This window comes from Oncorhynchus mykiss, chromosome 20 (assembly GCF_013265735.2).
Source record: "Oncorhynchus mykiss isolate Arlee chromosome 20, USDA_OmykA_1.1, whole genome shotgun sequence".
NCBI classification, from domain to species: domain Eukaryota; kingdom Metazoa; phylum Chordata; class Actinopteri; order Salmoniformes; family Salmonidae; genus Oncorhynchus; species Oncorhynchus mykiss.
This window is the reverse complement of record NC_048584.1, coordinates 35,472,546-35,487,028: the sequence shown is the minus strand read 5'-3', so window position 1 is coordinate 35,487,028 and position 14,483 is coordinate 35,472,546. Positions and strand designations below refer to the sequence as shown.

Below are 14,483 nucleotides of genomic sequence, written 5' to 3'. Positions count from 1 at the left end.
CAACGAACCGCCCTTGCTGTCTCTGCCTGGCCAGTTCCCCTCTCTCCACTGGGATTCTATGCCTCTAACCCTATTACAGGGGCTGAGTCACTGGCTTACTGGTGCTCTTCCATGCCGTCCCTAGGAGGGGTGGGTCACTTGAGTGTGTTGAGTCACTGACTTGATCTTCCTGTCTGGGTTGCCCCCCCCCTTGGGTTGTGCCGTGGCGGAGATCTTTGTGGGCTATACTCGGCCTTGTCTCAGGATGGTAAGTTGGTGGTTGAAGATGTCCCTCTAGTGGTGTAGGCGCTGTGCTTTGGCAAAGTGGGTGGGGTTATATTCTGCCTGTTTGGCCTGTCCGGGGGTATCATCGGATGGGGCCACAGTGTCACCTAACCCCTCCTGTCTCAACCTCCAGTATTTATGCTGCAGTAGTTTATGTGTCGGGGGGCTAGGGTCAGTCTGTTATATCTGGAGTAATTCTCCTGTCTTATCCAGTGTCCTGTGTGAATTTAAGTATGCTCTCTCTAATTCTCTCTTTCTTTCTCTCTTTCTTTCTCTCTCTCTCTCGGAGGACCTGAGCCCAAGGACAATGCCTCAGGACTACCTGGCATGATGACTCCTTGCTGTCCCCAGTCCACCTGGCCGTGCTGCTGCTCCAGTTTCAACTGTTTTTCCTGCGGCTATGGAACCCTGACCTGTTCACCGGACGGTGCTACCGGTCCCAGACCTGCTGTTTTCAACTCTCTAGAGACAGCAGGAGCGGTAGAGATACTCTCAATGATCGGCTATGAAAAGCCAACTGACATTTGCTCCTGAGGTGCTGACTTGTTGCACCCTCGACAACTACTGTGATTATTATTATTTGACCATGCTGGTCATTTATGAACATTTGAACATTTGAACATCTTGGCCATGTTCTGTTATAATCTCCTCCTGGCACAGCCAGAAGAGGACTGGCCAACCCTCATAGCCTGGTTCCTCTCTAAGTTTCTTCCTAGGTTCTGGCCTTTCTAGGGAGTTTTTCCTAGCCACCGTGCTTCTACACCTGCATTGCTTGCTGTTTGGGGTTTTAGGCTGGGTTTCTGTACAACACTTTGAGATATCAGCTGATGTATGAAGGGCTATATAAATACATTTGATTTGATTAATATGTACATGCAGGTAGAGTTAAAGTGACTGTGCATAGATAATAAACAGAGTAGCAGCAGCGTAAAAGAGGGGGGACAATGCAAATAGTCTGGGTAGCCATTTGTTTAGCTGTTCAGGAGTCTGATGGCTTGGGGGTAGAAGCTGTTAAGGAGCCTTTTGGACCTAGACTTTGCGCTCTGGTACGGCTTGCCATGCGGTAGCAGAGAGAACAGTCTGCATTGCTTCTACATCTGCATTGCTTGCTGTTTGGCGTGTTAGGCTGGGTTTCTGTGACATTGGCTGCTGTAAAAAGGGCTTTATAAATAAATGTAATTGATTGATTGAACAGTCTATGACTAGGGTGGCTGGAGTCTTTGACAATTGTTAAGGCCTTCACGTCCATGGATAAAGAACAAAAATACTGAAGACTGGGTTGCATCTTTAGCAACCCTAGATTTGTGTCGGGACTAGATCTTGTGGAAGAATGGAATAGTATGAACAAATTCCTCAAAATTAAATTTAATCAAAATATGTAAATCATTATTTTAATATGTTGGTAACCCCTTGTATAAAAGTGATAATACCCTCAAAGCCGGTGTTTGGGGGATATATTGGCACGGATTGCTGTCCGGAGACAAAACATCGGCTTCGAGGGCATTATCACGTAATAGACGCGACACATTCATTTATTTATAGTTGCTATTCAAAAGGACTGGTCGTCCATTCTAAAATAAATGGTTGCTATGCAGGCTGGACAACGTTCATGTCACTTGTTAGCGAACTAGCATACTTAAGCTAACTCAGTCACATCAAACATTGAACCTGGAATGACAGTATCCTAGCTTCGTTTGTTTGTGCTTTTTTTTCTATTGGCATTTACTTGGTTATGTCCATGATAATCACATTGGTGCGCGATTTTGACTGGCTCTGAAGTTGTTTGGGCACGGTTCACTCTCTGTCTATGACGGCCAATACATACAGCACGGCTTGGAACGCTGCTCGTCTAATCAGCATCCAGGATCCAAACAACCAGTTTAATAAGAAACAATACAGTCTATTATTTTTGTCCTGTATTTTCATCTGGAAAGTTATGAAAAAGAGAGGCAAGTGCACAAGCCAACAGGTTAATATATTCAACTTTTTTTGTTTTCTTTCTGCTTGCATTTTGTATTTGTATTTTAATGTGTGTATTTCTGTAATTTCAGTAATTCAGGGATCATCTTAAAAAAGATATCTTGGTCTCAGCATAACAAAACTGGTGGTTTTGTAGGTCATCAGGTACTTTACAGAGGAAGCTCAGGGAAATATTCAGCATGAGGGTGTGATAATGGACTTTCGCCAGTTCAGGAAATGACACAGTGTGGTTGAAGTGTCACGGGAGGATCTGAACCCTGGTCTCTCACGGGAGAAACTAACGTCTTGGCCATTAAACCCTCATATGAACTGTTAGATCATGAGGAAATTCCCTCAGCAGCATAGTGACACTGATACTGAAGTTGCAGGCAGGTATGGAGCAATTTCAGTGCAAACAGAAATTGTATTTGAATTCTGTCATTTAGAATTTGTATTAGGATATTGAATTTGATATTTTTTAATTTGTAATGCACAAATTGAATCATTGAATTCATAAATTAAACTGGTTTTCAAATTGAATTGAATTAATATTGCATTCAGCTTTCAAATTAAATTTAAATTTAATTGAATATTCAAATTCAGTATTTATATATTGAGTTTAAATATGGTAGATATTGCATTCATTGCCTGTGTATCAAGTTTACAAAGTATCAAGTTTACAAACTATAATTTTAAGTTCATCAAAGTTTCGTGTATTCAACTTCTCAGATGCATTCGGATTTAGATTTCAATTTCAGTTCTCTAAATTCAGATTCAAAACCAGAGACAACATCCTGGTATTTTGCCAGACAGAAAGGTAGAGGAGAACGGATAGCGTTTGTGTCACACCCTGACCATAGTTTGCAGTTTGTATGTTTCTATGTTTTGGTTGGTCAGGGTGTGATCTGAGTGGGCATTCTATGTTGGATGTCTTGTTTGTCTATTTCTATGTCTGGCCTGATATGGTTCTCAATCAGAGGCAGGTGTTAGTCATTGTCTCTGATTGGGAACCATATTTAGGTAGCCTTGGTTTCACTGTGTGTTTGTGGGTGATTGTTCTTGTCTCTGTGTTTTGCACCAGACAGGGCTGTTGTTTGGGTTTCCACGTTTGTTGTTTTGTAGTGTTTGTGTTTATCCTTTTTTTTTTTTTTTTATTAAACATGACTCAATATAATCACACTGCTTTTTGGTCCACCTCTACTTCACCACAAGAAGACCGTTACAGTTTGATTCTATCTCTGGTAAACAGAAGCTTTTAGTGGTTTGTGAAGGGAATGTGACATGTTGAATTAATATCCTATGGATTTGGAAAGCTAAGACTCTCTGGAACATGGATATGCCTTCTGTTTTCCTTTACGATGATTGCAGGATACGTTAGAAGGGAGTGTCACAAAAAATGAAATTTGGCCTAATAAGAATTATATTCTAAGGATAGCCTTTCCACTGCCCATTTAATCTTGCTTTTGAGATTGACTGACTGGGTTTGAACCAATGTTTCCACCTGATTCGGCTCATACCGAGACTCAATCTCAGGACCTCTGCCTCAAACACACATGACCTCCCTGCTGAAGCATTCCAACCCACCAAGCTATTGAAAAAGGCCTTCTTCTAATGTACAAGGACGACACTTCAGACTGATGAGTGAGTTTCACATAACCCCATCTGCTACATTCACCTCCCAAACTGACTTCACAGTGACCACTGTGGTTGAACCAGCAAACTGACTTCACAGTGACCACTGTGGTTGAACCAGCAAACTGCAGGTTGGAGTCCAGTGGCACAATTGTAGAGGATGTTAGCTGCGTGCTTAGCTAGTACCGTTTACCCCTTGATTCAGCTCAAATGGAGACTTGAACTCAGGACTTCTGCCTCAAACACACATGAATGCCTTTTCTGAAGCATTCCAACCCATCTTACTATTAAAAAGGTATTTCTTCAATTGCAAGGGGCAACACTTTAGGCTGAGTATTGAGTTTCACAGAACCCCATCTGCCACACCAATACAAGTCTTCAAGATCCAGCAAAATTACTCGTCAAAAGAGCGTGGTTTGGTGGGCCATGCTAATGCGATGAGAACCTTGCCTGAAACCTAAAGAACTGTTAGTTTGACATGTGTGAGTTTGTGTTAGACGTGTTAATTTCAAGTCTCCAGCAAGGGTAGTCATGATGTGTAACATGTGACTGGCTGGGTTAAGACTGTTTGCCTGCTGAGCTAAAGCCTAGGCATTGGTCCTGTGACTTGGATGGGTCTCTTCAAGGAGGAGATCAAAGGGGGGTTTGGTGACCACGCTCGCATGATGACTAACTTGTCTGAGACCTGAAAAGTTGCATTGTCTGGCGCACAGGTGACCAGGGTGAGAACCCCATCAGTCATACTAAAACATCTTTAGGTCTCAGGCAAGGTTTCTCATCACATGCATGGATCACCATACCCCCTCTATTGCACCTTCATTAAATGGGTTTTACTGGTTTACTCGGATCCCCATTAGCTTTTGCCGAAGCAGCTGCTATTCTTCCTGGTGCCAACACAACAACAACAAAAAACACACCAAAACACTGATATACAAGAACAGTCACACACATTTAAAATACAACATATACAAACAATAATGTGTGTGTACTACCTCTTCAACAAAAGAGTCCAAAGAAAACATTTTGTATGATCTCTTATAAATTACTTTAGGCCCAACCTTTGGCACTTTGGCTTTCCTTGTTATTGCCACAATCTTATGGTCACTATAGCCAATATGAACTGATATTGCTTTGGAGCAAAGCTCTAGCAATAGTGAAGATATGATCAATATGAGTGGATGTCACAGCTCAAACACTATTGGAATATTGTGTTTGTAGATTGTGTGTGATAGTGTGTCTGTGTGCATGTGTTTATCCTTTCACAGTCCCTATTGTTCCATGAGATGTCGTTTTAATATGTTTTTGACAGTAATTTTGCTGTTTGCTTGAGCAATCGGAGATGACCATGCGATCATGGCTCTGCACAATATTGTCTGTTGCCGTGAATTAGTTTTGGGGAATGGGGACTGTGAAGAGACCCCTGGTGGGATGTCTTGTGGGGCATGTATGGGTGTTTGAGCTCTATGTTGTTTGATTATCCAAACAATGTGAAATTTTCATAACAGTATATTTCTCATAACTAGACGAGCACTTAATCTCTTGTCAACCCTCAAGTAGACTGGCATGCATGTTGTTGATATTAGTTTTGTATGTGCAGTTAAGAGAAAGGTGTGCTGCACTGTTTTGAACCAGCTAGGTCTTTTTTTGCGGCACCTGACCATATTACCTGACAGTAATCAAGATGGGACAAGACCAGAGACCTAACAACTAGTACAGTTGATTTGTGTAAAACAATGCAGAACATATTTTTTTATAACAGACATACCCCTCCCCATCTTCACAACAACTTTGTCAGATAATTGACCATCCAGTGGCATACCTAGGAGTTTAGCTTCCTCAACTTACTCAATTGTCACACCTTTTATGCACAACTCCAGTTGAGGTTTAGATCTTAGAGGATGTTTGGAACCAAATACAACAGTGTATTACTAATCACCCATTCTGATACTGACTGTAACTTCTTATTTAGAATTTCAGTGAGCTCACTGGCTTTGGGTGAAGACATGGAGAGTGTGGACTCATCCGCATACAGTCATTCTAGCTTCGTGTAAGACCAGTGGCAAATCATTTGTAAAACATAGAGAAGAGTAACGGTCCAAGGCAACTGCCCTGAAGGACACCGCACTGTACATATGTGATGTTAAAGAAGATTCCATTGAAGAACACTCTCTAGGTTCTATTGGATAAATATCTCTCCAAACGTGATGGCGGGTGATGCAAAGCTATAGCAAGTGAGCTTTTTCAATAACAATTTATGATCACTAACATCAAAGGTTGCACTGAAATCTAACAATACAACTCCAACTATCATCTTGTTATCCACTTATTTTTACCATTCATCAGTCATCGGAGTCAGTGCAGTACTAGTTGAGTGCCTTTCTCTATATGCGTGCTGAAAGTCAGTAGTTAACTTGTTCTCTGAAAAATAGCATTGTATTTGGTCAAACACAATTCTCTCCATCAGTTTACTTAGAACAGGCAGCAAACTGATTGGGCGGCAGTTAGAGCCAGCAAATGTTGCTTTACTATTTTTAGGCAGTGAAATGACTTTAGCTTCCTCCATACCTGTGGACACACTCTCCTTTAGTCTTTGGTTAAAGACATGGCGATCGTTGTCCCCATGTGCAGTTGCAAACCTTAGTCTGGCTTTTTTTATGGCGGTTTTGGAGCAGTGGCTTCTTTCTTGCTGAGCGGCCTATAGGACTCGTTTTACTATGGATATAGATACTTTTGTACCTGTTTCCCATGATGTCAAGCAAAGAGGCACTGAGTTTGAAGGTAGGCCTTGAAATACATCCATAGGTACACCTCCAATTGACTCAAATGATGTCAATTAGCCTATCAGAAGCTTCTAAAGCCATGACATAATTTTCTGAAATTATCCAAGCTGTTTAAAGGCACAGTCAACTTAGTGTATGTAAACTTCTGACCCACTGGAATTGTGATACAGTGAATTATAAGTGAAAAAATCTGTCTGTAAACAATTGTTGGAAAATTACTTGTGTCATGCACAAAGTAGATGTCCTAACCAACTTGCCAAAACTATAGTTTGTTAACAAGACATTTGTGGAGTGGTTGAAAAACGAGTTTTAATGACTCCAACCTAAGTGTATGTAAACTTCTGACTTCAACTGTATGTGTACATTTATTTTGCAATGATCTCGCACGCAACATGGGCAGTGTGGTCAGCATGTAACTGGTCCTGCGCAGCCTGTGATCATCATAGAGGGGATCTGAAAGCACATCTATGTTCCAGAGAGTCTTAGCTTTCAGGAATGGGGTTACAATAGTTTATAGCTAAAACAGTTCAAACTTACTATTTTGCTATCAACATTGAAACAAGGTCAAATAACAGGAAGTTCTGCATAATTTCAACCACCCAATACATAGGTAACTGCCAAAATAATGGAAACATCAACATAACGTGTCTTAATAGGGCCATCAGGATAGAAATGATTCACCATAGGTTCAAGGTCATCACTCAAACAATGGCTGTATATTTATTGGAGTTTACCTCACCCTCTAAGGGGTTAAGTGAACCTAAACCATGCCAGGAAAATGCACCCCACACAATAACAAAGCCACCAACTAATTTGCTCAAGTGTTTCCTTTATTTTGGCAGTTACCTTTGTACTGAATTTGACATTTTAGTATTTTTTTCATTTAACTTTTATTTAACTAGGCAAGTCAGTTAAGAAAACATTCTTATTTACAATGACGTCCTACTCTGGCCAAACCCCGACAATGCTGGGCCAATTGTGCACCACCCTATGGGACTCCCAATCACAGCCGGATGTGATACAGCCTGGATTCAAACCAGGTACTGTAGTGATGCCTCTTGCCCTGAGATGCAGTGCCTTTTAACGCTGCGCCACTCCGGAGTCATTTAGCATTAGGCTACGAACGTTTCTATGTGGAATTTTCAACGTATATATAATTCTGATGATTATGTTGAAAGTAGATTGATGTAACAACCTGTTAGTAAGGTTAAGTCAATGTATTTAAGTTGAAGTCTTACCCCTATGTCAATATTTACAACGCTGGTTGAAATGACATGAAAGCAGTACTGATTGATTACTTTTTTCAAATCCATTGTATTTTCCACATTGATTTCATGTCACAATACGTTGACAAATTACATTGATACAACATTGATTCAACCAGTGTGTGCCCAGTGGGACCTGATCACCTCATGTCCACTAAAGAAACCTAATCCCATATCCTTAAATAGTTTATGGTTCAAATACCATTGGATTATCAAAACACGTTTATTTAAATCTTCCCAAAAAATATGAGTGTGGAATGATATAATATCAAATTGTGACAATTGTGGATATTCTGAATAAAGTATTATGTTTGACAATATTTGAAGAGGGAAAGACTATCATATAGTATCTTATAAATTTAATTGCAAAAGAAAACAATAAAAGCACACGTTTTAAAACCGTATGAAAAATATAATTTGCTGAGCTCAAAAATAAAGGCTACTGGTTAAATCTAATTAATTACATTCTTGGCAGGTATTAAAAATAAAAACACACAAAAAAGCGATTAATTTGATCTCTTTGGTTCCATGGGAAATAACTAAACTGTGTAAATGATGCTATAACCACTTACATTTCCCACTCTTCAGTTACCTAAATGCAATCTTACACAGCCAAGCATCAATACCTGGGTCAAATAGCATGGTATTACTACTTTCATAAGATGCGGATTGCATTGACCAGAAAATACAATAATTCAAATGGAAATTCCGTTTTAAGGTGCTCATGGAATCATGAGAGGTTGCAAAATGCATTTTACACAACCGGATTGACATCACAATTTCAATATTTAGCATTCTGGCAGGCTACAGGATCAGGTGATCCTCTTTCAATTCCTGAGCAGGAGGCAGAACCTGATCCATGGTCATTTTCGGTGGGAAGACAAAGCCAGGGTAGTCAATCCCATCCACATCTGTGCTGCCCAACTGGTCGCCAGAGCCCTGCTCAGTTAAAAGGATTCCTGTGGCAGAACCCTCGCCTGACTGCTCCTCCGGCTCTGAGCCAGCCTCTTCTGGCACTCTGGAAGAAAAACAGAAGCACAGTAACGTTAGCCATTACAGTCTACATCCTCTGAGCTCTTCCTGTGTTTTTTCACTACCGAGCAGGCCTGGGAGTCTCTACACACCCATCCTCCCTGCTTTGTTTGTCTGAGAGCCTTGGATCGTATTAAGTTGAAGTCACAAAGCGTCGTCACAAGTTGAAGTCACAAGAAAGGCTGAGAGTATGATAACTCTATAACCATTCTTGCCAGAGAATATATTGTTGAAACAGTGTCCAATCTTTTATTTTATCAACTTAAAGCAGCATTATGTAACTTTTTGGGCGACCCAATCAAAGTTACATAGAAATGTGTGTTATAGAGCTGTCATTCTCATTGAAAGCAAGCCTAAGAAGCAGTAGATTTGTTTCATGTGCATTATTTCTAGGCTTCCCGCTCTTAAGTTTCATTTTTGTGTCTTTTACATTCAGTTTTGTACACCAGCTGAAAATACAATCTTTCTGGTTATGGAAAATATATTTCACAGCGGTTTAGAGTGAACAATGATTCTCTACACTCTACCTGCTTGTTTTGTCACCACCTGAAATGAGGCGAACTATTAGAATTTTAGCAACCAGGAAATGGCAGAGCAATTTCTACATAGTGCACATTTAAGTGAATGCGAAAATAACCACATGTAGATGAATCATTTGTAAAACTTTACAAAGTTGCCCTGATACCGTGAAGAAACACTTATTACTCCAGTCACTATATTGGATTCATATGTTGTCACATAGTAATTATTTAGGAAATGCTTTGTAATTGCATAAAATACAATGTTGTTACTAACATAATAACAGCACTACTACACAGGTTTTATTAAAATACTGAAGCTTCTGTTTGCATGGTACTTTAACAAGTGTAATACACAAAATCCATAATTAAACAGTGTATTCCTGACTTTTTGCCATTGTACCTTATTGTCGTAAAAGGCAGGTTTTTATATTTCTTCATGGTAATATGGTCATTTAAAACGATAATAACTTTTTTCTGCAAACAACAGTATAAGGAAGAGGTGTTTTGTGAGATTCAACCTTTTTGGGTCTTGGTGTTTTTCTAACTGATACAATGTATTGCTTAGGATTTTGACCACTAGAGGGGAAGTGGTGTCTTAGACCATATGATAGCAAATGTTTAGCTTCCTCAACAGTGAGGAACAGAGTGTTTAACAGAGCTGAGTGCATATTGTTATCTTCTGTCTGTCGTAATATAATGAGTGCGGAAATCACACATATATAATCAGATCATTTAAAATAGGTCGTAGTTTTAACACTGATCTTTCAGCAGGATAATCTAGAACCAAAGAGTAGGCTCACAGTGTGTAGTTTATACTAATAAGAAGTCATCAAAGTGCTCTCTTTCTGTATGCTTTCATCACTCTCGGGAATAAGACCGAATATTGGAGGCCATTCAAGTCACACTACGCACCTACCAGGCCGATTCTGTAATTAATAACATTTCCTACAGGAAATTGTGAAGTAAAAAAAAAAAAAAAGATTTTGGAAATGTTTATGCTTAAGTGGGGCTTGTGACACAATTTGTCAATGTCCGTTATTGCAATCCTTTATGGGGACATCACTCATCAAAAGCAATGGTGCAAAGAAGTTAAAGTTTGAACAATCCTGTCATAGTCTGTTCAATTCTGAAATTCATTAGCCCATAGAGCCTTGGTCTCCTGACAAATTGATCTGTGATGATGACATATACTTACATATCCTTTACGGCAATTGAAGGGAGTCTGTCAGGAGGCCCGGGCAAGTCCATCCAGGGACCCCTCTGTGTCTCACAGTTGGCATTCTTGGCGTCTGGACTGCATTTAAGCCACATATATCTGCCTTTTGCTGGAGCCCCTGTGTTTGATAAAGGAATGACAATATATAAACATAACTCATTTGTGACAAAGGATAATTTGTCAACAATATTCCTATTGAATATGAGATATGAAATATATGCTTTTAAACATTGGAATTTGATTAGGATCCCTGTTAGCTGTTGCGAAAGCAGCAGCTACTCTTCCTGGGGTCCACACAAAACATTAAACATGATATAATATAGAACATTAATACATTCTGGAACGGCGCCTGAGACAGCGTTTTCCACCACCATTAACAAAACATCAAATTATGGACTTTCTCATAAAAGAATGCTGTCAAATCCCACCAAAAGAGTTCCAGACAATTGTAGAATCTATGCCAGTGTAACGGATGTGAAATGGCTAGCTAGTTAGCGGTGGGGCGCGCTAATAGTGTTTCAATCGGTGACGTTACTTGTTCTGAGACCTTGAAGTAGTGGTTCCCCTTGCTCAGCAAGGGCCGTGGCTTTTGTGCAGCGATGGGTAACGATGCTTTGTCGGTGACTGTTGTTGATGTGTGCAGAGGGTCCCTGGCTCACGCCCGGCGAGGGGACGGTTTAAAGTTATACTGTTACATTGGTGCCGTGACCCAGATCACTGGTTGCTGCGGTAAAGGAGGAGATCAAAAGGGGGGTGAGTGTAACGGATGTGAAATGGCTAGCTCGTTAGCGGTGGTGCGCGTTAATAGCGTTTCAATCGGTGACGTCACTTGTTCTGAGACCTTGAAGTAGTGGTTCCTCTTGCTCTGCAAGGGCCACGGCTTTTGTGCAGCGATGGGTAACAATGCTTCGTGGGTGACTGTTGTTGATGTGTGCAGAGGGTCCCTGGTTCACGCGAGGGGACGGATTAAAGTTATACTGTTACACCAAGATACATTGAATCTGTTCTGGCTCGTGGTGATCCAATGCCCTATTAACACACTTTATATTGGTGTTTCCTTTATTTTGGCAGTTATCTGTATCTGGATGCTGATTTTATAATGCCTGGGAATAATCAATAGGCCTGAAAAGACTTCAAAGGGCCTTGGAATGGTTTAGGAACAAGTCAAGGTAGCCCCATCCCTAACACGGAACCCAAACCGGCTGCGCGCCTTCGCCATTGTGCATAAATGTATTATGTCCCCCCACACCAAACGCGATCACGACACGCAGGTTAAAATATCAAAACACCCTTGGCCCTTGGCAACACAGACGCTCGTTGGCGCACGTGAGCAGTATGGGTGCAATAATTGAATAAAATAGATTTTGCGATGCGAGTGGTGTAGTCAGCCTGTAAGAGGAGTCTGGGAGTTTTGATATGAACAAGTGTGCTTGCCACCATTCATCCTGCCCAACAAAAATTATATAACTTGTTTTGGGGGTATATTTTGACAACTTTCCAAAAACATGTACTCTAAACTATTCTCGGTCCGTATGTACCAAGCGTCTCGGAGTAGGAGTGTTGATTTGGGTTCAGTTTTGGCTTTAAGATTATAATGGACAGAGAGGACCTGATCAGCACCACCCCTCTGAGGGGAGCTGACCAGAACTCCAACTGTGAGAGGATCTGAGCAGCACTCCAACTGTGAGAGGATCTGAGCAGCACTCCAACTGTGAGAGGAGCTGACCAGCACTCCAACTGTGAGAGGAGCTGACCAGCACTCCAACTGTGAGAGGAGCTGACCAGCACTCCAACTGTGAGACACTTTCCCATTTCTTGCTAGTAAACTTGTTCTTGCAATCTGTGAGAATATTTTCACTTTAGAAAAAAAAAAAAAAAAAAAAATAGGTAGCCTACAGCTTTAGTTTTTGTTGGGCAGAATGGATATAGGCCTACTTATTTAGCTTTTTTAACAGAAAACAAAGATATACCTTATTCACACAAACTCACAGTGGCTACTCTGCTTTTACACATTTAGCCTATATTATTATTATAAGGCTTTAAAATGTCTTCACAGTATGATGTCGGCCTACAATAGACTATGTCAATACTATGATCAAATTACACTTTCACTTATGCAACCACCCATTTTATAAATGGCAGCTTAAAGTTATGAGCAAAATGTGCATTGTTCTATCCTGTGGGGCCTCGACCTTTTTCTAACTCGTACTCTATTCTGGTGGTAAAACGTGTCCTCCTGTCAGAAAATACAAACCAATTCACACAAAATAGTCAGTAACCCATAGACTATTTTGTCAAGCGTGCCAGAAGACGTCAACTTGATAGCAGACGCGCGGATAAATGTATCAATACGAATTACTCAACTTTAATGTTATTATTAAAAATACTTAACTATCCCTAATTACTTTTCCCAATATTTAAATATTCAAGTATCCTACATGTGGCTAATGCAAAAAGGTGATATAACCTACTATTTATTTTAAAACTTACCATGTCCGTTATCTGCGAGAAAGAAGATGACAGCCAGTGTCAGACAGATCTTCGAATTCAGTCCTTTCATTATTTTCGATGCTGTAATGAGGAGACGACAATATATGCTTTTAAGAATAACCTTTGTGTGTGAATATTCTGAAAGTACACCTAATCGCACTGTTGAATACCCCCAAACCCTGCCCATTTATGCGTCATTGTTTCCTGAAACCAGACGTTTTAGCAAGTTTAACATCCGCAATGGAAAGTTCTTGTCTTCCATATCTAGCATGCCTACGTTCAGCGCGTTTAGTTTGTAACAACAAAAAAAAGATAAACACAGTAGCTTAATCTGGAAATTCTACGGATATACAAATTGGTAGTCACACTGTAGAACTGCAATAGACCATCATATATTGATAGAAAATGACACATAGCCTAATTTGAATCAAGCTTTGGCCCAATAATTAGCCTAAATCCAATAGATGAAGTCCTAGATGAACAAATAAGATCTAAAACTTAAAACACTTAGTTGGTATGCTATAACACTTACATGGTATGCTACCATGTAACATCTCTCCAAAGTCCGTCCGCCCCCCCCCCCCCCCCCCCCCCCCCCCCCATTAATTTGCTGAAGAGAATTTTCAGCAAATGAATGAGCAGTATTTCACATTTGATTACCTTTGACTAATTTCTCAAGAATTCTGAAGATATTATGAAAATTCTAGCCCTCATCCTCCACATACAACACCCGTTCTGACAGTCACATTCGGTTAAAGGTCCCCATAGCACACACATCCCTGGGTCGCTCCTCTTTTCAGTTCGCTGCAGCCAAACACCCAAACTGGACAGTTTTATCTCAATCTCTTCATTCAAAGACTCAATCATGGACACTCTTGCTGACAGTTGTGGCTGCTTTGTGTGATGTATTGTTGTCTCTACCTTCTTGCCCTTTGTGCTGTTGTCTTTGCCCAATAATGTTTGTACCATGTTTTGTGCTGCTACGATGTTGTGTTGCTACCATGCTGTGTTGTCGTGTGTTGCTGCCTTGCTATGTTGTCTTAGGTCTTTCTTTATGTAGTGTTGTGTTGTCTCTCTTGTTGTGTGTGTTTTGTCCTATATTTATGCTGTAATTATGTTGTTTTTTTAATCCCAGGCCCCTGTCCCCGCAGGAGGCCTTTCGGTAGGCCGTCATTGTAAATAAGAATGTGTTGACTGACTTGCCTTTGGTAACAGGTGAAATGTTGAGGTGGGGTTAGTCACTGTCTTGGATGTGGTCGGTATCGACCAAACAAAATACTGCTAGAAAACACCACACAACGTGGAAGAAAAGTGCATTTCGAAC

General features: G+C 40.5%; 1 protein-coding gene across 1 annotated transcript; it reads right to left on the bottom strand.

The window, feature by feature from the left end:
• Nucleotides 1-7,929: 7,929 nt before the first annotated feature.
• Nucleotides 7,930-13,409, bottom strand: LOC110499404 (serglycin). The gene is made up of 3 exons (XM_036956252.1): nucleotides 13,160-13,409; nucleotides 10,649-10,787; nucleotides 7,930-8,918 (listed from the first exon to the last, which is right to left on the bottom strand). Exons 1-3 carry the CDS (start codon nucleotides 13,344-13,346, stop codon nucleotides 8,705-8,707), a joined length of 540 nt encoding a protein of 179 aa, XP_036812147.1. The 5' UTR covers nucleotides 13,347-13,409; the 3' UTR covers nucleotides 7,930-8,704.
• Nucleotides 13,410-14,483: the final 1,074 nt, after the last annotated feature.